The sequence below is a fragment of the Belonocnema kinseyi genome, chromosome 4 (genome assembly GCF_010883055.1).
Source record: "Belonocnema kinseyi isolate 2016_QV_RU_SX_M_011 chromosome 4, B_treatae_v1, whole genome shotgun sequence".
NCBI lineage: Eukaryota > Metazoa > Arthropoda > Insecta > Hymenoptera > Cynipidae > Belonocnema > Belonocnema kinseyi.
The window spans coordinates 33,920,903-33,947,442 of NC_046660.1; the positions used below are offsets into that span (position 1 = coordinate 33,920,903).

Sequence of the window (26,540 nt, forward strand, 5' to 3'; positions counted from 1 at the left end):
TTATTTCTTGTTTATTTAAGGCCTAAATCTTTGAATTTATAATAAAAAAAGAGTGCTTCCTTCCTCTGTACAAAAATCTCCGCGTTCTTTTTAGTTTTTAGGTTTAAAATATAATAACGAAACACAATTTTAAAAAGAACAAATATTCTAGATTTAGAATTTTCTATTTGGTTTTCCAATTCTCGGCGTACACGATCGGTACCTCTGAAGTCTTTTTGAAACTGACTTAAATGACAAAGTTAGAACCACATGTTAGAGATGGTTTACAATTACGTCATATTTCCTAAGACCTAAAAAAATGCTACGAAGGTGAATTTAAGAAAATTATCTTCTTTAAAGTCCTTTCAAAACCATTGAAATTTTCTAAATAAACCGTCTAAGGAGTTTAATTTTATAAAACTACGCATTTCTAGAAAGACAGACAAATTTTCCAACAATAAAAACAGTTTAATTTTTTATTTTCAACTAAATGCACAAATAAGATGATTTGTTAATGAAATAAATAAATATAAATATATTCATTTGTGTTGATATCTCACCATTGAAATCCATCAAAATCTTTGACACCTGGTAAAGTTTTTTTTGTAATTCCTCGCAATATAGGCAATTTTTCTTAATCCCTTAAAATCCTTTAAAATTTTGGTAATATTCTTAAATTTTTCAAAATATCTTGAAATTCCTTAAAGTCCCTTGGAGTCCCACAGAATCATTAAAAATACGCGTAAGCAAAATGATTTAACAACCCTTGACGTTCCCGTAAAACGAGATAAAGTCACTCATGTAGGGTAAAGTTGATCACCAATAAATACGCACCAAATAAATGTAAAATTAAAGTTTGACAGCTCTAGTAATTGAGAAAATCGACAAAATATTTTATTTTACGCTTGTAAATTTGATAATGAACTTTAAAATATGAATTAGGAGGTGAGCAGCTTTACCCTACGTGAATCTATTTATTATTTCTTATTATTATCATACAATTAGGCAATTTTCCTTTCTAAGTAAGCGTGACTCATTCGATGAGGAAGGGAGTAATGTGGAAGAGGGGCTACAGTCTTTTAGATTAATCTAAAATTCCAGCGTTATTAATTTAAATTGTTCTATTCTATTCTCTCATCATTTAGAACAATTTTGCACTTTGCTTTCTCATCATTTCCTTCAAAAACCATAATTTTTTATTTATCTACATTAATTTTAAGTTTCATGTTCTTCATGCTTGTATTTAGTTTGCTCAACATTCTTTGCAAGTCCTCGATTGATTGTCACATAACAACCTTGTCATCTGCGAACCCTAACTCACGGACTCTCACTGTCCCGAGTTTCACACCGTCTTCGTCGAGGAGTTCACTCGAAATCCCGCGAAATTCTTTTACATCCCTGAAAGTTTTTTCGAATCCTTTTGAAATCATTTGAAATCCCCTAAAATCTTTTAAAAAATTTTTAAAAACGTTGAAATATATGCCTTTTTTAAATCCCTTGAAATCTTTAGAAATATTTGTAATATTCTTAAATTACGCAAAATTCCTTAAAATCCCTTAGAACTTTCACAAAATCATTTTAAATATGCGCGAAGACTTTTGAAAATCTTGAAGTTATTGAAAAAACTTTTTTAAGTCTTAAAAATTTTTATTAATTGTTTTAAATCCATTGAAATGTCTGCCATTTTTTTAATTCTTTGAAGTATTTTCTAATTCTTGCAATATTCTTAACTTCCACGAAATTCCTTAAAATCTTTTGAATCCCGCAAATCCCTGAAGTCTTCAGAAATCCTGAAAGTCTTTAGAAATGTTTTAAAATCCTTTGAAATACCTGCAGTTTGTTTAAATCCCTTGTAGTATTTTCAAATCTTTGGAATATTCTTCATTTCCGCGAAATTACTTAAAATCTTTTGATCCCACAAATCACTGAAATCTTTAGAAATCCTAAAAATCAGTAGAAATGTTTTAAAAACCTTTGAAATACCTGCAATTTTTTTAAATGCCTTGAGTTCTTTGTAATATTCTAAAATGTCGCAAAAGTCCTTAAAATCACTTAGAATCCCAGAAAATAACTTGAAATCCGGTAAAATTCGACAAGTTTTTTAATTCCTTTTGAAATCATTGTAAATCTCCTGAAATCTTTAGAAATACTGAAAATCTTTAAGAATGTTTAAAATTCTTTAAAATATCTGCAAATTTTTTTTATCTTTTGAAATTTTTTTAATCTTTGAAATATTCTTAAATTGCACGGAATTCCTTAAAATCAATTAAAATCCTACACAATTACTCGAAATCCCGCAGAATCTTTAAAATCTTAAGAAGTTTTTTGAAATTCCTGGATATATTTGCAATTATTTAAAATCCCGTGAATTTTTTTAAATCTTCGCATTTATTTATAAATTTCAGGAAATAATTTGAAATCCCCCGAAATCTTTGCAAATTCTTAAAACATTTAGAAATATTTTAAAATACCTTAAAATCTTTGCAATAATTGTTATCCATTGAAATATTTGCAATATTCTTAAATTTCGCGAATGTCCTCCAATTCTTTTAAAAATCCCACAAAATTACTCGAAACCCACATGAAATCTTTGGTATTATTTCAAGTTATTTGAAAATCCCTTTCAATTTTTTTGATGCAGTAAAATCCGTCTTTGTTCCGTCAAGTTTTTAAATCTCTTATAACTTTTTTATAATCAATCTATAAATATTTTTAAATCTCTTGCATCTTAGAAATGTTTTGAATTCATTTAAAAATGTTTAAAATAATTCGGAGTCCCATGAAAATCTTTGAAATCCCTAAGTATGTTTTAGAAATCTCTCGAAACGTTTAGAAAATATTTTAATTACCTTGAAATCTTTTTTTAAATGCCTGGAAACATTTTGAGATACTGGAAATTCTATGAAATCTTTTCAAACCTTTTGTTCGTTCAAAAGTGTAGTGTGCAGCAATTTGAATGTCTTTAATATGTTTTTATTGCAGGTACTGTAAAATTATTATAAAATTATTTAAAATATCAGAGAGCTGATCAAGAAAGTGTGTAACTCTCAAGAATAAATGTTTACACTCAGGGAAAGTATTTCATTCATTTATCATTAATTTGAAACATCAATCTTGGTTTTGAAACTGTATTATCTCATTAACATGGCAACTTTATATCGGGTCTTTAAGTTTTCAGCTTCCCGTTCTTGATTAAGATCTCGCCGATGATTATCAGTTACACACAGGGTGTTAAAAATTAGTCAACCTCTACCGCGGGCAACTGTCCGTCATCAGTGATGAATTTTCTATTCAGTATTTCGAAAAAGAAAAACTAAGTAATAATAAAAACTTATAATAAGAAAAATAATAATAATAATAATTATTATTATTATTATTAATAACTAAAATAAATAGAAAAAACAGAAGAAGAAAAGTGTTCACATACTTCTTCGTTTTTTTATTCTATTTCTAACAAAAAACAATTTATTTCCTCATGCATTAGTTGCTTTCAGGGAACAATGAATAAATTAGATACTATTATATAAGGCCAACAAACCTAACATACAATAAGTCTCTAATTCTGCAGAATATATTTTTGAAAAATATTATCTCTCATGCAATACCAAAATATAAACACCAAGGCAATATTTTAAGGTAATTAAAAATATACATTTTAGGCAGGAAATAGAATCTATTAAAGGAATGTCTGGCATATATTCTACATTCTTTAGATTAAATATAGGATTCATATTGAAGTACTCTTTGATATAATCTCTTCAAATAACAAAGCAATGATCATTATTATCTGGCTTTAATACTTTATAGAATCATCTAAACTTTTGCATCCAAAGGAATGCAGAAAACTGTTTTCTCTGAATGCAACTTTCACAAATGTTAATAAGGCTAATATCACGAAATTTATCGAACACCTATTCTTATCGGACTTTATTATCAACAGTGACTCTCAACTGACAAATATTTCTTATAAAATATTAGACAAAAATTACATTATATGTATAACTTAATATGAAGCTTCCTCATGAAATTTTTTTTGTAGATTTTCTAAAACCTTCAATCGGAAATTTCTCTCTTTTTGTAAAAAAATTTTTCCCTATTTTTGCAAGATTTTCCAAAAAATATTTAGAGGTTTTTAAATTTTCATTCATACAAACACATACCCGGGTAGAAATTGCCTCTTTATGTCTAAACTAAATTTTGGCTCTCACGAGACCGCAGCCAGATTTTCTAGCTGGAAGAATCTAGGCTTTCCCTCTGCTGGCCCTCGACAGGTTATTGTCGTATGCTACTTGTCTTACATCATTTATATACTCACCTTTTTGCAGTATATTTTTTAATTAAACTAGATAAAAAATTTCATTCATAAATATATATTTAAAAAATAACTTCTACCATTTAATTTTTTTCTTGAGGGGACCTGTCAAAGCCCTCGGCAGGTCAAACGGGTAATACAGCTGTAAGTGCAAAAAAGCACATTATTGTTATTATGCTTAATTATACTTAAATCTAAAAATTAACAAATTAACAAAATGACATTTAAAAACATTTGGTGTCTTAAAAATTTGAAAAGAGTTTTTCTTACAGATCGATTTAATTTGAAATCACGTAAGTACGTTTACAAATCATATATAACAAATCGAGCTTCAAAAACCTTTTTTCCTCATTTCTAAAGTATCGGATGAATGCCATCGAGCATTTATGATACCGCACTAAGCGTGGCATCGTAGCAATGGGGATTAGGTGCTCGACTTATAAGCCTGCGGTGCGTGCGTTCGATTCTCGGCGCTTGCGGATATTTTAATAAAATAATAAACTTTTGCAAAGAAAATGTATTTTACAATTGGATTAATATTTTTCCTCTTTGAATCAAAAATTTCTAATAATAGATTGTGGCAATGAACTGATTAAACTTTAATACTACTGCAACCATAGCATCACCCTTCAGGATTTAAAGCATGATCAATTTTTTAATATTTTAATAATTTTTTATTTGAATCAATAAAATAAAAAACAATAGCATATGCTTTAGAATAATAGTGTGTGAGGGACTACCTCGATTCTAAAAAGACCTTATTAATAGGCCCTCATTGGGTTGCCTACTGATGATCTCGCTAGCTGAGCGTGACGTTTTCGCTTGCTCCCTCAATAGATTGCCACTTTAGGGCCTCGATAGAAAATAGGAAATCTAGACAGGACCTCTTAAGAACCAAGTTATAATTTCTACCCGGGTATATATATGTGTAAACCTAGAAAATAAATAGTTGTTCATATTCATACAATTTTAACTATTTTATTTTTAAAATGCAGAAAACTGTTGTTTTTTTATTTAAGGAGAAAAATAATTGCTAACACACAATAAAAATTTTGAATAACTATATTTATTTTTTAAGATTATTCATTTTTGAGGTTATATAAATATAATTTTCCTAGTGATAATTTAAAAAAATTCAAAGAGATTTTGAACTATTTGAGATATGTTAAAAAAATATCTAAACAATTTTTAAGAAAGTTTTTTATTTCACAGGATTTTACAAAATTTTTCGAAAAATTTTAGCCAGTCTTAAGCATATTTAGAAAGAAAGAAATTTATAAAAATATTTGATGAATTAGCGAAAAGTTTTTAAATATTTGCAATCTCTTTCAAATTTCTGAAATTCCTTTAAAAAATTAGACTCCGTCGAATTATTCCTAAAATTTGGAAAATATTTTTTAAAATTATTTTACAACCTTCCAGATTATTTTTTGAAAATCTAGGACATTTTTAAAAATAATCTCTTAAAAATAATTTTTCGGCATAAAAATTCATTGAAAATTTTTCCACGAATCGTAGCAAATATGATTTATTATCTTGAAATCTTTCAAAATGCTTAAAAAGCTTTACAATTTTATTTCGAAATCTTCAAAAAATCTATATATTGGTTTAGAGTTTTTGAAATCTTTTAAAATTTCTTCAAAAGTTCTTAATATTTGTTTAAGTGATTATAATTTTTTTGACATTTTTTGAAAAATCTTTTTAAATTAAAAAATTTCTTTAAAATCTTCGAGATGGATTTATGACAATTTGGAAAAATTTTTGAGATACTGTTTTCAAATTGTTTTCAATACCCTCTTAGAATTAATTCTTGTAAATAAAAAAGATTTGAAATTTTTCCAGGAATCTTAAGAAAGAAAACTTTATTCTCTTGAGCCCTATCAAAATTGTTACACAACTTTAAAATTTTATTTCGAGAATTTGAATAATCTAGCATGTTAATTTAAATTTCATGAAATCTTTTCAAATTTTATATTATTTCTGAAATTTTTCCAGAAACTCTAAATACCTCTGCACACCCTACTAAAAATTTTATATTACAAAGTTGAAAAATTATATATAAATATTCATTTTGTTTAAATTCAATATTTTCTTAGGAATCTTAAGAAATTTTCTTAATTTCTTGAAATCTTCAAAAATTCTTAATGGCCTATTTTTTATGAACTTTCGAGTAATTTAGAAAAAGTGAATTTTTAAATGTAAGACACGTGTTCCTTACAGTTTTTTCTAATTGCCGAAAAGCTTGACAACAAAGTAAGTAATATTTCCTAAAAAATTCATAATTAAAAAACAAATTAGTAATGAATCTAACTTCTTAACCCCAACTTTATCATAGAATACCCATGTTAACATTTTTTTATAATGAACAAATCAAAGGATCACATGGCAGTCTGATAAAGAATTTCCTGTATCGTATAAGATCGGATAGGTAAAATTACTGTAGAAATGAAAATTGGAAAAACTTTTCTCCATGGAGACTACTAAATACTTTGTTTAATCTGGTAAAAAAATAGATCATTTGCTCGCCAAAAGAAAGTAAGTTCTGAGTAAATGATCATTAATTAAAAATACTAATGGATATAAAATAATAAATTTAGTTAATATTTATAACACTGTGTGCGTTATTAATTAAAATTAGAAATCATTATTTTAGATATATTTGTGCTTTAAATTAACAATTATCTACTGTAGGGCGATCTCCCCTATATTGGATGCAATGAAATCTTGAATAGATTTTCTACATATAAATTCTGACATCAAACAGGATTTACTCAAACAAAGAAGACAAATGTAAAAAGCATGTAATAGCCTTGTTAAGATATGCAGGGGCACAAACGGTCGAATTCATTCTTGGAAACTCTGTTATATGAAGGCAGACTGTAGAATTTTTATGAGCATACACCTTTCAATAACTTTTCTGAAACGAAGCCTTTTCTTCTAATTTTTGGATTCAAAAAATATTTTTGCCTTTTTCACCTATGGCCTTTGTCCTATTTATAGAATAAAATGTATTCGATATGTCAATATTACGGAACCACCCCATACATATAGGCCGTCTGCAGATGCACATCACACAGAGAATTTAAAGAGAATTGTCGTGCTCAGGACAAAAAGTCCTCGGTCCGTCTAGCGACATGAATTTTTTTATTTCTGAAACGTGAAAGTCAAATTACAATAGGCGTGTCCCGACATTCTTCATATAACCATGCAATGTAGAAGACAATAAAAAGAAGGTAGTTTGTTTAACCGATGTTCTTATCGAAAATTGAGTGAGTTCAACGTGTGAAAAGACAGTCTCATCCAAATGAAACTAAAATGGTAGATGTTAATCTCATATTATTTCAAAAACTGTATTATTATTTATTTATACCACCTAAAAAAAGCGTTTTAAATATATGTATTAAAAATCTCGCAATCATTATTGTCAAAAACCTGATTGAGTTTTTATTAGTTGAAGTTGTTTCATATCTTAAAATTAAAATTTTAAAAATTAAATTTGAAATCCCGTAATATCTTAAAAAAATTAAAATGTTTGAAAAACAACACAAGATACGAAATTTAATTAATTAATCATTAAAAATGTAGTTTTCCCTGAGATTATATAAGCGTTATACACTGAAAATGGGTATTTTGAATCAAAAGTTATTAGATTTTAAAGAATAAACATTTTTCAACAATTTTTCAACAATTTTTGAACAAGTTCAGATTACGTTTGCTTTTTACAACACAAACCCCGGTAGAAATTATAACTTGGTTCTTAAGAGGCCCTGTCTAGATTTCCTATTTTCTATCGAGGCCCTAAAGTGTCAATCTATCGAGGTCGCAAGCGAAAGCGTCACGGTCATCTAGCGAGGTCATCAGTAGGCAACCCAATGAGGGCCTATTAATAAGGTCTTTTTAGAATCGAGGTAGTCCCTCACACACTGAGAGAAAAAATACTTCCGAATTAATTAAATATTGTTTTGAAGCATAAAACGGCGTTTTGGCGCTCGGTCAAATGCATATGCTATTATTTTTTATTTTGTTGATTCAAATAAAATTTTATTTAATTATTAAAAAATTGACCATGCTTTAAATTCTGAAGTGTGATGTTAAGGTTGCAATAGTAAAAAAAATGTCTAGCACATTGTCATAATCTATTACCAGAAATTCTTGATTCAAAAAACGAAAATATTAATCCAAATGTAAAATAGATTTTCTTTGCAAAAGTTAAATCTAAAGATTGTACACCTTTCTGTAGCCTCTCACAAACACTCCTCTGTTTTCTCGTATTTTTATTGACATTATTCTTAACTATACTCCGCACGTTATTCTAAAACTAAACTCATTGTTAAATTTGGCTAGCAGTTTATTAAAATATCCGCAAGCGCCGAGAATCGAACGCACGCGCACCACACGCTCATAAGTCGAACGCTTAATCCCCATAGCTACGATGCCACGCTGAGTGAAATATCATAAATGCTTGACGGCATTCATACGATACTTTAGAAATTAGGAAAACAATTTTTTGAAGCTCGATTTGTTATATGTGAATTTTAAACGTACGCACACAATTTCAAATTAAATCAATTTTTAAGAAAAATTCTTTACAAATTTTTAAGGCGCCAAATGTTTTAAATTTTTTTAGAAAAAAAATGAAATTTTTCAAAGTTTGCATCTCGGTAATTTAAAAAAAATTTCCCTTTTTAAATTTGCAAGGTCCCTCGAGAAAATAATTAATTGATAGAAATTATTTTTTAAATATATCTTAATGAATAAAGCTTTTTATCTAGTTTAATTAAAAAATATAGTGCTAAAAGTGAGTATATACATAATTTAAGTCAAGTAGCACATGATAATAACCTGTCGAGGGCCAGCAGAGGGAAAGCCTAGATTAATTAAGCCTAGATTTATTTAAAAAATTCAAATACAGGGGAGGTTCACTGTATTCACAAATCTGAACAATTTTAGGGTATGCTAACGTTCTACACCAAAAATTCTGATTTGAAAACAAAAATCTTTACAAATCGAACAAGATTGTCAAGTTACAAACAGTTTTAGGTTATATTAATGTTTTTCCAGGAAAGCGGTTATTTTAAACAAAAATCATTAGATTTCGAAGAATATTTACAATTTTGAACCATTCGTTGTTATTGTTTATCGTCAGAAATTATTGGTATTTTTAATAAAAATTAGTCGATTTTCGAAGAATATTTAAAAATTTTCAGAAACTTTAAGTTATGTTGGTGTGCTTTACATAAAAATGCTATTTTTAAACAAAGAATGAAAATATACGAATCCAAAGAATATCATTTAAAATAAAAATTTTTGAAACTTGAATAGTTTCGGATTCGCTTAGTTCTTTTCGCCGAAAATGAAATTTGTATTAAAAAATCATTAGATTTAAAAGAAGATTCATGTGGCCATTCACAAAATACGTGATGCACTTTCGAGAAAAATCATCATTATTTGAACAAGATTTATAATATTAAAATTTTTTTTGATTATTTGAGTGTTTTTTTGTTGAAAATTATTGGTATTTTTAATGAAAAATTCATTAGATTGAAACTTAATCATTTTTGTTTCAAATAATAACATTTACAAGCTTGAAAATTTTTTTATTGTGATATTTGTGATATTTCCAAACAATTTTACGTTACGATGAGCGTTCTACATAAGAAATTGGCATTTTCAAACAAAAATTATAATAATTTGAACAACATTTAGAATCTTTTAACAAATTTAGATTACGTTCGTGTTTTTCGTCAAAAATCATTGATATTTTTACCAAAAAAACTATATTTTAAAGAAGATTGTGTACAAACGTAGGTTAAACCAGCGTCTTTTGCCGGGAACATCAATATATATTTCAAAGAAGGTTTAAAAATTTGGAACAATTTAAGGTTATGTTAGCATATTTTACTGGAAATCGGTAATTTTAAACAAAAATCTTTTTTGTTTTCGTCTAAAACTTATATTTGTAATGAAAAAATCATAAGATTTTTCAGATTATCATTATTTTTTAGAATCGTTAAATTGGCATTTTTTGAAAAATTATTTTTTCTTTGCGTTTTATACCGCTAATCGATACTTTTAATGGAAAATTATTGCATTTCAAAGAAGACACAATATTTTCTAATTATTTTAGAACTTTCTTATTCATAATGTTTCCCCTAAGGATTTACATAACTTCCGTTTCTTACAGTATTACCACCTACATATTTTACATGATCTTATGACTTATCTTTACTATTTACAACTACACAAGAGCTTCGATATAACAGCAGTTTCGGAGGTTGTCTCGTACTGGCCGTGCTTATAAATCGGTGCCCTCGAACCGGAAACAGCCAGGGCCATCTAAATCGCTTCCAATTGGAATGCCAAATATATTTGACTGAGTACTCTCGCACTGCGGCCCTTCCGAAGCAACGATCGGAACAGCTGCTGCCCTGCTCCCCTGAGAAACTGCGTGGTCCAGCAGTTCTAGGAATTGTTAAATCTGTCTCTTTTCTATCGGGACCCTTGTGTGTTTATATAAATTATTCTATCAACATCCTTAATTATATTTTTAAGATAGCGCAATTCGAACGTACCGGTGAACCAGTAAACCAGGGATCGGAATCAAGAGAGCAAGAGAACATGCGCAGCTCATCTACTCTTACTATTACATGAAATAGTACCTGACAAAGTACTTAACGTGTTACTTACAAATCTGTACGCTTCTAGGCGTTTTCCGTTTCCTTTTTCTTGCACTGATCCTCTACCTCAGCCTTACTATTTATTCACAGTTACTCTTTCATTCTCTCCAATTCTTTTATCCACTCCTCACCCAATCGATCTACCCCTAAAAGCTTGAACATATTCTTTTATCAGCTTCCTTTATCTTCCTTTCTTCTTCTACCTCCTCCCCATATATGTTCCTATATATTTTTTCCCATTCACAGATTTGGCACTTTCTGTTCTTTTTCTTTTTCCAATACATCCCTTCCCTTAAGTGAGTGCCTGACCTGAATCTCGCTATTCTGGCCTGTCTTATATCTCATCATCCCTTTTATAAATATTTTGGTACTCCTTCCTTTTTTTATCATCCAGTACGATTTATTTCGATTTCTCAATCATCACCCATATTTTTATTTATTGTATGCAGTCCTCTCTCATATATCTCTAGCACTGAAGAACTCCGTACTTTCCTCTTCCCATCTCGTTAATTATATCGCTCTCTCTTTTTCCTCACGTCTACCTTATTCAAATACATTCTCGCTAAGTCCCCTCTCTTCCCGTTGTGTAGCTTCTTCACAAACTTCCGTTCTATCTCACAATATCTCCGAATGTCCTCCAATATACACCCAGCGTCCACCTTATATGCCTTTCTTGTAACCTCTCACTCTCTTTTCTTTCCTTATATTCCCATATCTTTGCCCCATATCCTAATACCGGCCATACCAGTGTATCAAATAACCAAATTCTTCTTCCATAAATTTTTAAAACTTCTTTTTCCTATATCCCATATCTGTTTCATACCCCCTGCTGCTGTTTTATGCTACATATTCAAAATCCCTTACTTCATCTAACTTTACTCCCTTCCATCTGCGAGTCCATTATGTTTTCTTCCCTTTCCTTTTTTAATCGTCATTATCATTGTATTTCTTCAATCCTGTAACTCAGCCCGCCACCCGTTTTTCATCCTTTGCCATCAACACTATATCGTCCACGTATATCATTGTATATATCTTTTTTTTCCTTCCTAACTCCTCTCCATATTTTTCTCTTTATTTTTTTTCTGAGTTTGTGACTAATAGAATAAATAAGAGTTAGGCTCAGTGGACAACTTTGTATTACTTCTCACACCATACAGAAACTATCTCTTGCTTGCTCTGATACAATTACTCTGCTTTTCTTCTCACAACATTTTTTAGATACTCTCTTTATTAAACCCTCTTATATCCCCCTTTTCACTATAGCATTTTCTATCTCGACTGGGTCCAATGAGCTGAACACCGCCTTTAACTTTAAGAACATTGCTATCATTTTTCCTACCTCTCTTTTAATTGTTTTATTTACCACATAATTCAGAACCCATTCCTTTTTTCAACCCTGTCTGATTCGGTAGCTTTATCATTTGTTCCTTAACTTTTTTCTTCAAACTCTCCGATAAATCCGGTGCGTTTATTCTATACAATGTTGGCATAATCATCACTCCCCTATAATCTGTAACCTCCATTCCTATTCCAGTCTTCACTATGGGTACCACTGCGTCCTCGTTCCATAACTCTAGCCACCTCTCTCTTGTCTATACTATATTGCACATTATCTCTGCCGATTCCTTTGGATCTCTCCTCCCATATTTCCTGACTTTATTTAGAATCTCATGTACCTCTTCTAAGTCTCTTTCCCTATCATCTTTTCCTTCTTTCCTAACCTTCTTTTCTACACCTCTTAGCAAATTTAGAAAATATCTTTTACATTCCCTTATCTCAATATACTATTTCACTCCTTTATTTCTTTTTCTCTCTCTGCTTACTGCCTGTCAAAACTCTTCTTCCGTCCTAGCCTTCTCCACCTCTTCTTCAATTTTTTTATTTTCCTCCTCTTTTTTGATAACACAGCTCAGAGTACTTTTTCTTTTTTTCTTATATTCTTCTCCACTGATTTACCCTTTTCTCCATTTTCTTAATTTCTATCTCACTTACTTCTTCTCTTTACATTTATCTTCATATCCACTTCCACCTCCTTCACTAACTTCTTTTTTGCCTGCGCACTCTAATACTCTATTTATTTCTTCTATAATGATATCCATCTCTTCGTTTAGAGTTCCCTCTCCCATTTTGACATTCTTGGCCTTTTCCCTAATCTCTGTTTTTTTCCTTCTGTTGACCAGTCTCATCTTCATTCTCTTTTTAACATTACTTGCCTTCTTTTGATTACTGTTATTACTCTTTTCTCCTTCTAATGTCACGGATAATTTCTTACTTGGCGGAATTTTATGCATCGTAATGCTTTTGGTGAGGTTTTACTTATTTTTAAAGAAAAATGTTAGATAAATTAAATACTTGTTTCAAATTCATAAGAATATTTAATGCTCAGCTTCAAAGAAAAACAAAAAATAAGGTGAGTAAAATTTAAAAATAAACACGAATGAAGTCGGATATGTTTTTTTACTTCTTAAAGGAAAATCTAGGTAGTTCCAGGATATTCTCATCAGTGAATCATAAAGCTTGATAATTGTTTAATAGACTATGTGCTGCTAAATTAAAAATAATATTTTGCTTAGTCATTTCGGTTCATTTTTACTCTTTACGTCATTAACAATGATGTATGTAGTAAATCCCAGTTTTCTAGGTATGAATGAAACGTCCTTGAAAAACATTCTATTACCTAACATATAACTGTAGTGTGTACCTTATCTGTATTATCTTCCTAATTAAGCATTGTGATTCACTCTGAATTTTTCTAAAAGTCTACAAGGTAATATGCTAAAAAATGTTTGGTGTTGGATTCCGGTTTGAAGATTACAGAACATCAGTTAAAAGGTTATATCTCAGGTGTGTCTTCTCGAATAAAATTAAGGATGAGTGAATTATGACATGAGGTGTCTGCGGCTAAATCCGTGGCAGAGAGTATAATAACCGATTGTAGAAGCCGTCATGGCTACACAATTATACACAGCTGTTTCGATAATTTCTCGACCCCCACTGCTTGTTCTTCGGGAGCAAAGCGTTCCTCTTCTTGTATATTTATTTTGTCTGATCGCGTCCTCTTTTTTCGAGGTCAGTTCGAAATAAGTATAGTATGACTTACTTAGGGGGAACCAGTACGAGATGATTAGAAAAACTTACAAGTATGTGGTTGATTCTGAACGTGTCTATTCAAATTATTATATTTTCAACATAGCAAAATAAATAGACCAAAAAATCACACATTTCTACTATTTGCTAATTTGAAAACATCATTTAAAACATATTTCAACAAAAAATAGATGCCTTTCCAAAAATTGAGGTACAATAATTATACCTCAATTAAAATAAATATTAATGTTATTCGTAGAGGTGATTGTGCATATTGAGACGAATCGTGAGCCTAGTGTCTCTATTTTAAAAATTAATTTAGGATTTACAAAACAAAATTTGACTTTGAAAGCTCCTCCTTACTGGCTCATTAGAGAGAAATATACAGCAAAGGAAGAAAGAGGGAGAAAAATGAAATAGTCAACTAAAACCAACCTCGCACTCTTTCCTCATCCTTTCGCTGTATTTTTTTTTCTACTGGGGACCAACATATTTCGAAGCCAATGTAGACTTACTCATCAGAGATTATTTATAGGAAAAAACCTTTATTAATCATTAATCATCGGCATTTCGCATTAATTAAAATGCACTTGATACCTGAAAAAAAAACATAGAAATTAAGATAAAATATAATATATTCACACAAACTAATTATCACCAAGGGATGAAAAATTATACCTCAATAACTTTTTATATTATTCTCTCTCTTTTTTAGGTATTATGTGAATTATAATCAATGTGGGTTTCAGTTTTTCATACATTCATTCTCTTATAAACAAATTCCTGATGAGGTAGTCTAAATTATATTCGTAACATGTTGGTCACCAGTGGTATAAAAAAGTTAGAGAAAGAATTTGGAAATAGTGAGAGGTTGGTTTTGGTCGACTCTTTCGACTTTGATTTTTGTGCATAAAATGGGTAATCTAAAATGAATTTTATAGTCATAACATTGATAAAAAGTGAACAAGTGGGGTAAAAACTACGCACTAAATTAAAGCAAGAATGTCCATTGTAAAGAATGGTGCCGTTACATGAATTTTATTAGAGATTTATCCTATATATTTTATATTTAAGTTTTTAACATGTTACCATTTTATTTAGATGGAAATTCCAGAAAGTCAGGAAATTTAAAACTTTTCAGGAAAAGTCAGGGAGTGTCAGAGAAATTGCGATAAACTGAAGTTGCATTTAATTTGATTAGTTTGTTGAAAAGTCCTTAAATTTATCAAAAATGTATACTTTTTTTTTAAAAATTCGCCTTTTTGGATTAAAAATTCTTCATTTTTTGTGGAATTCAACTGTATCTGATTTAAAATTTCTTTTGATTGGAACATCAACAATTACATTTTTTGTTTAGAATTAATTTTGTTTAGTTTCAATTTGAACTAGTTTGTTAAAAGTTTATTTTTGTTAATAATTTATCATTTTATTTGAAAATATTTTTTTTGTTAAAAATTAAATTTGCCGTTGAAACTTATTTTTTTGGTTGAAAATTAATTTTTTTTGTAAAAATGGAATTCCATGATTGTTTAAAAGTACATGTTCTTCTATTGAAATTTCAGCTATTTGGTAGATAATGTCTGCATTTTTGTTGAAAATTGATATTTTATCGTAAAATATTAATCTTCTTGGTATTATATTATTAATATATTATAATAATATAATAATGTATAAATAATAAATAACAGCATAAATATTAATCTTCTTATATCTAAAAAAAAAAAATAAAGAACGAACAGGGAGAATGAGAAGTTGGTCACGGAAAAGTCAGGTCAAATCAGAAAATTTTGAATTTTGTAATAACTCGGACTTATACATTGATTATTTTTCAATATGTTATCAAACTTGCATGAGCTCCAAACTGCGTCGCATTCAACATGCAACCATTACAGTCCTTGCTACCAACTATCATAGAAAAACTACAAATAATTAATACTTGGTTACGCTGCTGAAAGGCATACACTTTTTTATTTATTTAAAAATTGTTTAATTGATAGGACTTACTTATTTGTTGTGCTTGCCACCTAAAAGAAAAAAAACTTTGATACCCAAGGCTAGCTTGGAAACAATTTATTCACCTCGTACTACAGGACACTTCTCATAAAAACTCGTAAAATATATTGTCGATGAAAATTAGGAAAATTAAATTTCCAGGCAGTTTTGAAGAGTTTGACGAATCAAAGAAATTAGTGAATTAATAGTAAAAGCAATTTAATTCCTTAGAAACTGATATCCTGAGAGCGGATAAAGTTTTCATCGCCATGTGAAAACTACATTTTTCAATTTTGGAATTCAAACATAGAAAGTAAATGGTAAAAAGGCTGATTTTAAAACTCGTTTTTGAGATTCCTACTAATAAAAAATACAGCATAACTTTTCTTCACAACCCAGTAACTTTGTCATATTATTCATTTCGTACTGGTATTCACCTCGTACTGGTTTGCCATACAGTGTAGTAAGCTGAAAGACAGGTGCTTACAGGAGGTCTCAGATCCGGACTCTATTTAAGATTTATCAGCGTATTTCATGATCATAAGCTACTTGGAATTTCCCAGACAGCATTCCTGGCATACCTTGTCGCGACTCCTGTCTCACTTAATCGATATTAAATTGAGATACCGCAAATACCTTCACTTCCTCATTTTAATTGATGAATACTATACTTTTATCATCTAATCATTTCATCATTAAAACAGAGATCAGAGTTATTCGACATTTGTAATTATCCTATAATATCAGAAAGTCATCTTTTTGGTCCAGAATTAAACTGTTTTGTTCGACATTAATCTTTTTGAAATATTTTTAAGTTAAAAACTATTCTAAAATCTTTTCAACGCCTCTATACATCTATTAAGCTTACTATAATTTTATCTCACACTTTGTAACCTTGCAAAATTGATAAATTAGATTTTAAAATCTTTTGTGTTCTTTTTTGAAATTTTAGGAAATCATTTGATATCTTTTGAAATCTTTTTTAATTTTCTCTTAAAATTAGGTTTTAGCAAAAAAATCATCTTTAATTTTCCCAGCAATCTTTAAAAAAATGCATTATCTTGATACATTTCAAAACTCCTAAAACGCATTTTTTAAAACTCTTCAAAAATATATTACATATTGAAAATCTACATATTAACTTTTTTTCACTCTTTTGAAGTTCTACATTATTTTTAAATCTTTACACAGCAGTTTTGCAAAATTGCAACAATTTGTTTTAAAATCTTTTACATAGTTTTTGGACATTTTAGGAAATCCTTTAAAATTTGTGTCCAAAATGTTATTTTTCACATCTCTTTGAACGTGTGATGTGTGACGCAGCTAAAGTTAAGAACCAAATTATTTCCCAAAATTAAAAAATCATTTGCAATTACAAAATTTTCTTTTGTCAATAATGTTTGGAAACATTTGGAAATAAATTTTATAATGAAATAAAAAAAAGTATTACATATGAAAATTTTTCATTTGAAAATTCATGGTGTAGAAAATTCATGTCAGAACCAATCAGGGGTTATGGCAATAATTTATGCGGCATATTGTTACACTACTTTTATTTAAACAGTAAATAATAATCATTATTAGCCTATGCCACTATATCCTAGCAAACTATTATTTTTGTTATCAATATCAATATTTACGGTCCCGCAAAATATTCTTAATGCGGGAAATGCCACATTTGTACATTCTTTATAATAATTACTCAAATAATTCATACTCTATCTTGTCCAGTTTCTTAACTCATTATTTATTTACAGATATATTAGTGCACTGATCTATTATTTCTTCTTTCTCATAAACTTTAAACTTCAATCTTGTCAAACAGCAAAACACATCTGCAATCATAATATATTACAAAAATGAATTTCAAACCATTTAAAAAATTTCGGAAGTATGAATGTATATACGTATGTATGTAAGCATGTCATTGTCGTAATGTCTGCTATACGCAACACAAGGTCGTATATAACAATATTTCACAGATAATTCTAATAAAGCGAGGTAGGATGACGCCGGTGGTCATCATATAGTCTTCTACCACCTGTTGCTTTAGCCACAGTACTATTATATTACCAAGGGTCATAAAACTTTGAAAAATTTCAGCACCAGAAACGTCAGCCTGCTCGTCATTAAAAAGTTGAAGGAAGCAACCTTCCAATTAATCGTTTTTATCTTCTCTACTAACAACCTCTTTGTAAGGATATTATCATCCGTAAATGATGATGGGAAGAAACGCCGAGTCGAAGTATTTGACTAAGGATGACTCGATTGTTTTGATTCACCTTTCACCTCTTTTCACTTCACGATCTGAACAGGGATAATGAATTATGAGCCTGTTGAAAATCAAGTGATATCTTCGCGTCTATAAAGCATGCACGACATGAATATAAGTATCTGGTGAATTAAGCGGCGCTCTCAATTCATGTCTTACATGTCTGAATTCATTAGACATTTTTCAAACAATCTATGTTTTTTTATACAACAAGACTCTTTAATCAATACTTTATTTCTCACGCCTTATAAATGGCACTTATTCTCTATTTTGTATAGAGGAAACCAGTACAAGGTGGATACCAGTACGAACTGAATAATTGGAAAAAGTGAATGGCGTTTAAGGAAAAAATTCCGAAGTATTTTTTCATTAGTAGTAATATACAAAACGAGTTTTACATAATTATCAGTTTTTTCCACTGACAGATTATCATTAACAAACAATAAAATTGCTTTCAGTAAGCATTCACTGGTTCCTTCGAATCGTCAAATGATTGGCTTCAAAACTGACTAAAGAATAATTCTTTTAATTTTCATCGAAAATAAATTTTACGTGTTTTTATGAAAGTGTCATTCGGTAAGAGGTGAATAAATTTTTGACAGGATAAGCTGTGGGATCAATGTAATTTTTTTTACATATGAAAATAAAATTATTAGTAGCTTTTTCATCTACAATAGATGATTGCAATTACTGCTATGGTTGTATGTTTTCACTTTATTTGATAAACGTCTAAAATAAAACAGAAATGATACAAGCATAATATTTTAACAGGCTTCTAAGCCAAAAATGCTCGTAAAACAGAGAAATTAGGGTGATTTTTAACGAAAATGGAATACATTCTTTCAAATAAATCTAGTCCATATGAACAACCTATTGAATTCAATATGAAATGCTTCAAATTTCAAGTCGAAATAAACTGAATTTTCTACAAAATAGTTAAATCCTAAACTAAAAACTTTCATCCTTAAGTAAAAAAGATCAAATTTCTATAAAAAAGATGAATTTTCAACTAAAATAGGATTTTTCATACACAATACTTAAATTTCAACAAAAGAGGTAGATTTTCAACATATAAAATAATTCTTTTTGTGGCTAATTTTGAAACAATCTATTGAGATTATTAAATTTTCCAAAATGAAAAAAATAATTAAAAGAATTAATGCATTTCTAAAATTGTCAATACTAAAATTCATCCTTAAAAATGTAAATAAAAAGACTTCTTTTAAGAAATTAAGGTAAATGATTCAGAACTCAATTAAAAGAAATCTTAAAATATTCATAAGCAAGCCCTGCAGATTGGAACGAATCATGAAAGAGCCTCTACCTACAAAAAAATTTATTTAAGATTTTCTCCCTCTTTTTTCTTTTTGGTTAGTTTGGTCTCTAATGATTAATACTTGCACTATTCTTGAATTAATGCATTAATTCTTCTAAGTAGCCTTGTGTAATCCCGCGTAATTTCGTGTAATTTCTGGTCATTGTATGTAATCCATGAAAAAATGTTTTCCTTGTAACAAATTATTTTAACGATTTCAGCAATAGGAAATTTTGTCCTCAAAATTAAAAGCATTAAAGTTGTAGAGAATGTTTCACGTCGGTAAATAAACAATCAGTTCTTAAAATTTAATTATTTTTGAAAAATTGGTAAGAGGGGTGGTATTAAGAAAAAATTCAATTGCAAATAATATTTTTAAAATAAATATTCTTTTTTGTGAGTCTTAAAATTTTTCCACCTATTAGAATGTTTTTTATTTAAACTTACGTCATCAGTAGTATTATATTGATTGTTCAAAACATATGAAAACTATTCTTTACAGAGATGAAGATAAAGCTTAATTTATTTTCCTTCTATTTCTATTTCGTAAAATGTATTTAATTTTTATTTGTACGCCTCATTTGTATTGTGACGCCTACAATACGGTGATTAATCTTTTGGATTAAATTTATTAGAGACACTAAAAATTATCTCCACTTTTGAACTAACTCATGTAAACTATTTTCGTTACAACTACTCAATATATAACAAAATTTTTTTTGCAACATTCACCTTCAAAGCGATGACTTGGATGCAAAATAAAAATACTCCTAAAAATTCTGGCGCATGCTGCAAGTTTCATATATGTCCTTTACCACAAATAGCTCTTATTATACAATTTGCGAGCATTTCTATTCAGATGCTAATTCATAAACTCAATAGAAATTTTCGCTTCATTTTCACCCACAAAAGTTATATATTAGAATTTATACGCTGCAAGGAGACTGCTTTAGAAAAGCTAAATATGAGTGATTTATTTATAGAATAAGGAATACCTGAAATCTTCTTCATTGTATATAGAAATGCAAATTGATTTTATATTTAGAAAAATCTTTTCTGATCGAGGAAAAACTGAGTTGATTTTTTATCGTATCTTGAGTAAAGACGCGAAATGTTTGGTGCATGTAAACATCTAGCCTTTGCGGGTGGCTTCTGAGTATTTAAGGAAAGCGGAACTTTTTTCTTTTAGTCGAGTATGTAAATTTGAAGGAATATTTCCAGAGTGGGAAGTGCATGAGGAAAGTAGTAATCCGGTGGCTTCAGTCTTGTGAATTCTCGTAATTCACGTATCGATCGACCAGCTAGACTTCTCTTTGCGTGTTCTAGTCCACATTGTTTTTGTTATCGATGCGCGACGACATACTCATGTAAATGACAACCCTTTCAGGACGGTGCCAATGAACCTTGCATTCACCGTATCTTGAGACATAAACGACATCAGATGTCATAAATTTTCATGTATGCAATGCAATGCAATGCTGTCGTCAATAGCAAAGAACTGTTATTGTATAATACAGAGCATACTTTATTTATGATTCTTTGCATACTTTTTTATGTAGACATTTACGAGAAATTAGGATAAGGTGACTCTCGAATATCTGAGTTTTTTTTAAAAAGAAAAGTCTCGCTCAAAGAATACTTAACCTGTTGCTTCTAACTAAGGTCGCAAGAAATTTCTGCGATTCATCGCGGAAAATTTACCTCAGTTTGGTGTACCCACCTCGCGTTTGCCCTGCTTGACCAATTATACTGAAACCCTTCAAAGCCCTCCCTTTTATAGCCCTCCGAGAATTGACGCTGCTTCGCAGGTAGATGTGACAGGAGCTGCGTGGGGTGCGCGGGGCCTGCGGTTTTCCCTCACGCGTGAACAAACAAAAGCGGAGGAGGCTATAATGAGTTAGTTCCCACCCACCGTCAGCCACTGTCAGCCACCGTCAGCCACCGTCAGAGTTTCACTGTATTTGCAAAATTTTGTACCCTTTCTTTTTTCTGTGTATGTATATATGTATCTTAATTACACAGTATATGATGTAGTTGCAAAATAATATTTACTGGATTTTTGGTACTGATGTAGAGTATGCAGTATGCACATCCCAAGTCAAACTTAAATGAAATTTCTCCACAAAAAAACGTACCATCCTTATTTTATCCTGGAAAAGATTTTTTTCGTGGTACTCAAAAAGTAAAAATAGTCAGTAATGTACATTTTACAGTAGAGTGCGCCCAAAAACCGCCCTTTTTCAAACCCGAAACGTAATAGCACGGAAAAGTTGTCTTTCGGAAAGAATAATCAAGGTAAAAAAAGAAGTTGAAATCGATTAATATCTGCAAGTCACGCATTGCTTTCAAAGTCTCAATTTTTAACTAATTTTCTATGGGCAAAAAACTTATGTCAAATTGTGGTAATGGCAGTTTTTATTAGTGAAAAGTAATACAAAATTAGAAATTGGTAAAAAAATTTCTTGTCGAAGTTAGGATTATTTTAAAATAAGAAAAAAGCACTTTTTCGATTTAGCTAATTGCACATATTTTTTAAAAAATTAAACTTTTGGGCCAAACATATTTTAGGTTTAAACCGTAGATACATGCAACTGAATTGATAGCACGCCATTAAATTTACAATTGAATGGTATTAAAATGAAACTTAGGGAAATGAATAATAAACTATAAATAGGTTTTATGGTATTTTATTTTGTAAAATTCTATTTGCAGAAGTAATAAATAATTTTGCTGTTTGTTTACATTCAGTTTTATTTTTACCGCAAGATATGAATGATAAGACGTCGTTACGATCACCGATGGATCTATAGATAGGATTGTCAATTATATAAGTGAAACTAAGAATTGACATTACTGATTTGAATTCTGTTGAAAATGTATGACGCAGGAAGAATCGGTTTCTAGTATTAAAACAAATAATGCAAAAATCTAATGTAATTGATATAATTCTATTGTTCATTGAAGTTGCATTAACAAGAAAAATAAAAGGTTATCTTTCAAAAAGTTTCGAATTTTATAATATTTCTGTGGTCAGAGCTGCCAACAGTTACATTTCAAGATATCGTTTAGTTACTTAAGAAGGTACTTTCAAAGTAATAAAAATTTAATTTAAATACTTATGCCGACGAAGTACTAATAATTATGACAAAGAAACTTGCAAATCCCTCAGTTTCAAATGTGTATAAGTAAATTTATCTATATCCATTATAGAACTTGGCTGACAGTAAATATTAATTTTCTTTTTATATAACGAAGTAATTTTTTTGATAGATTTATTTATTTTTTTGTGGTTTTATCAACTAATCCGGATTATCATGAATGCATATTTGCTAATAAAATTATAAAACTCTGTTACTAAGAGCATCCCATAAATAATGTAAATATAGAATTTATAGTCGTTTCTTTTTGAGGAATTTTAAATATATGGAATTTGACTGACCAATTACTCTTTATTAGAAAGATGCTGCTGGCCTAAATTTAGAAATTGTTATTTATAAATGTAAATCAGTAGTATTATATTTTTTGGAGAAGAGATTCGAAAAATCTATCATTTCAAGATACAAGATTAAGTGCAGCTTGAAAATGCGCAGAAGTTATGGGATCTACTTATGGTCGTTTAGACTTCCAATTTATTAAGTTTGCTGAGGACTTTTTTACTGGTGTCTAGAGTGTATCTAGAAAATTATGATCAAGGTTATCAACTGTGATTGTAATATCAATGCTACATTTGCAAATACTATCTTCTTCAGTCGATGCGTGGACCCCGAAATTATTAGAATTCATCCTTTAGAAGCTATAAAGAGTCAACAAATGGGTCTTCGTTTCTCTCACCTGAAGAGCATAAATTAAAGGACTCATCCGAAAGACTAGTAATATTCGTATTAATACTAAAATATAATAACAGTGCATTCACGAAACCAATAATAAATAAATAAACAAATAAGAGATATTCCACAAAATTACGTAGGGTGTTTTTCTGATACTTTCAACACTCCTCCCTTCATTTAAGATACCCTGAGATTTTTTCTGACCCCCCCCCCCCCAATCTTACTAAGATTTAAAAAAACGGAAGATCATACATACAAAATATAAACTCTGTTAATTAAATAAACGTGTAACTTTAATTAAATTAATTTTACACAACAAAGTGTGTTATTATAAATCAGTATTTATAAGCGATTATGAACCATTCAATTCAGATTATTTTGTACGCAAAATTTCCAGTTTTTACCCATTATATTTGTCACAGATGTTACAGTTTTACAACTTTCACTCGTTTTTGCACTTAAATTATAACCTAATTAATAAAACCCTATAAGAAAATCCAACTATTTTGGTTAAAAATGCAATTCTTTTGGGGTGAAAAATCAAATGGTTTGTAAAAAATTAATCTTTTTGGTTTAAAATTCCAAATTTAGTTGAATTTTTTTAGTTCCTTTCTTTTTATAGAAATTTAATCTTTTTTATGTTAAAATGCAACTGTTTCCGTTAAGGATTCAACTATTTTGTTGAGGGAAAAAACACATTCTCGGGATAAAAATCGGCTTGAAAAAGAACTTTTTTGTGAAAATGTCATCTTTTTGATTATAACTTTGGTAAAACATTCAACTATTTTGTTTAGGAATATTTTTTTTACTGAAAATTAATTTTGTAACTGAAGTTTCAACTCTTCTATTTTTTGTTGAAAATTTATCTTTTTTAGTTGAAAATTCTATTATTAGGTGGAAAATGTATGTATTTTGTTAACTATTACCTATATTATTTGTGGGCCCTTCATCTTTTTTTGTTGAAAATTGGACTCCTTCGTTAAAGGTTGTTCTACATTCTTAAAAATTCACTTTTTTGATGAAAATTAACTTTTCTTAAAATTTATTTTATAGGGTTCAAAACTAAACTTGTATCGTAGAAAATAGGTCTATTTTATTTTAAGTTCCGTCCTCTTTATTAGAAAATTTTTTTAGCATAACATTTCAATCTTTTGGATGATTTTTTAATGCACGGAAAATCTTTCTTATTTAAAAATTCAACTCTTATTTAACAGTCGTCTTTTGATTTAAAAATTCATCTATTTTAGTTAAAAACTCAACTGTTTGGTTGAAAATGAATCTGTTCTGGTTGAGGATTTAACTATATGGTTGAAAATTCGTCTTTTTTGGTTCAACTATTTTTTATTTAAAGGGAAAAACCATTTCTTGGTTAAAATATTAACCATTATGGGGGTTTTTTTTTATAAGAATTCATCTTTTTTGGTTGAAAATTCCACTTTTTACCAAACCTCTCTCCCCTTAAAGCCCAAATCATCTTCACTTATTTTTGGATGACCCCTACATAAATTAACGAAACAAATTTAGTTGGCAAAAATTACGTTAAAAAGTTTACTCAATTTATTTACGGCTTCTTAGAAACTACATTCATTTTCGTGTACCTAATGCTTCAGAACAAGATCAACAAGAAATGGATGTATGTATCAACTTTGTGCGTACCTTGGAAGGATCAGGTATCCTTTCGAGGCCAAGACCCTCCGCGATGCTGGACCTAATCGTTTCGAGGTCTCTCTCGTCGAGACGTCCTTTCCCTGACGTTGGCACGAAGACGTCGTTATCCTCGTCTTTGATACCAAGACGATCAACATGCTCCATCTCGAAAGTCTGATCGTAATTGCTAACTTTTCCGAGTTCCGGCATCGGAACGCCTGTCACGGTAACCATCGAGGTTACAAGAAGGAGGCTGATGAGTACAAGACCCAGGAGCCTCGACAAGACTCTCTGGCAAGGTTCCTCAAGCTTTTTACCTTTCGTCCTTACACGTGATTCTGGTCCCAGAAGACACAGGGTGGTCTTTTCACTCGTTGTGAGGAAAAAGACGTCCCTTTTCGCAACCTCACCTTGATCCTCAGGCGCGCTACCACCTTGAACAGACTCCTCGCAGAATTTCTTATCGGTATCTCGAGATTCCAAGTGAGTTATTAAGTGCTTGCCCATAGCCAGCTATACAAGCTCGTGGCCTGGGCCAGGTACTCGTGCATGTAGGTATTGTTGGGGTCAATCGCTCGCTGGTGAACCCGAGAGCCGCAACAACCGACCACCCATGTGCACCACCTGAGAAGCCTGATAAAGTTATGATTCTTCAAAATTGCTCCTGATGAAGAACTCTGCTTCAGGGAGTGTAGTAGAGATTCTTGAAAATTCTTGGGAACTCTTTAAATCACCACAGGAGGAATGTGTATCGATCTAAGCACAAAAAGTCGCAGGAACCTCGGCATATTGAAACTCTTGTTTAGAATTACACTTCCGATCTCACTGGGTCACTATCGCTCAACTATTGACATTGACAACACTTAATCTTAGCAGCACTCGATGAACCATCTTCTTATACTGATGCTATTGCTCTTATTTTTAGACTTGATAATTTGTTTATTAATATTATTCTCTTTTTTATTGATCATTTCTCTGTTAGAGTTGTGATCTACCGGCACATGCCCGAGCACACTTTGATTAGAAGTCAAGACCGACGATCCTGCACCGACGAGCAGCGCGTGTCGACTGTTCACCGCGTTGCCGCGGAATGTATATGGGAAGACTAACTGACACTGACTGGCTTCGGCGCAGCTTTTCTCCTGAGCCTTTCCCTCGAGGGATGTGAATTGTGAGTCCCTTGTCTCCAATAATATCGTTAATGAGCCTCTAATCATGTACTTATTCCAGTTTATACTATTCTTAGGCTCCATGAATTCAAATCACGAATCCGACTTGAAGTTGACTCATTAGTTTCTTTCACATTCAGACGATTAGAAAGATTTCTGTCTGTAATTTCTTATCAGACTGATATCGAATTGGATATAGATCTTGAAAATGGGCAGTGTTTGGTATGTGATCATTCAAAACTAACCTCGTACAATTATTGTTA

The 26,540-nt window shown here is 30.1% G+C and overlaps 1 protein-coding gene across 1 annotated transcript in view; it reads right to left on the reverse strand.

Moving 5' to 3' along the window:
• Window positions 1-25,615, reverse strand: part of LOC117170826 (bone morphogenetic protein 4) — a 92,367-nt gene extending 66,752 nt beyond the window's left edge. The window contains exon 1 of the mRNA XM_033357869.1: window positions 25,118-25,615. Within this exon, the coding sequence (XP_033213760.1) occupies window positions 25,118-25,615 (498 nt within the window). The remainder of the gene's footprint in view (window positions 1-25,117) is intronic.
• Window positions 25,616-26,540: the final 925 nt, after the last annotated feature.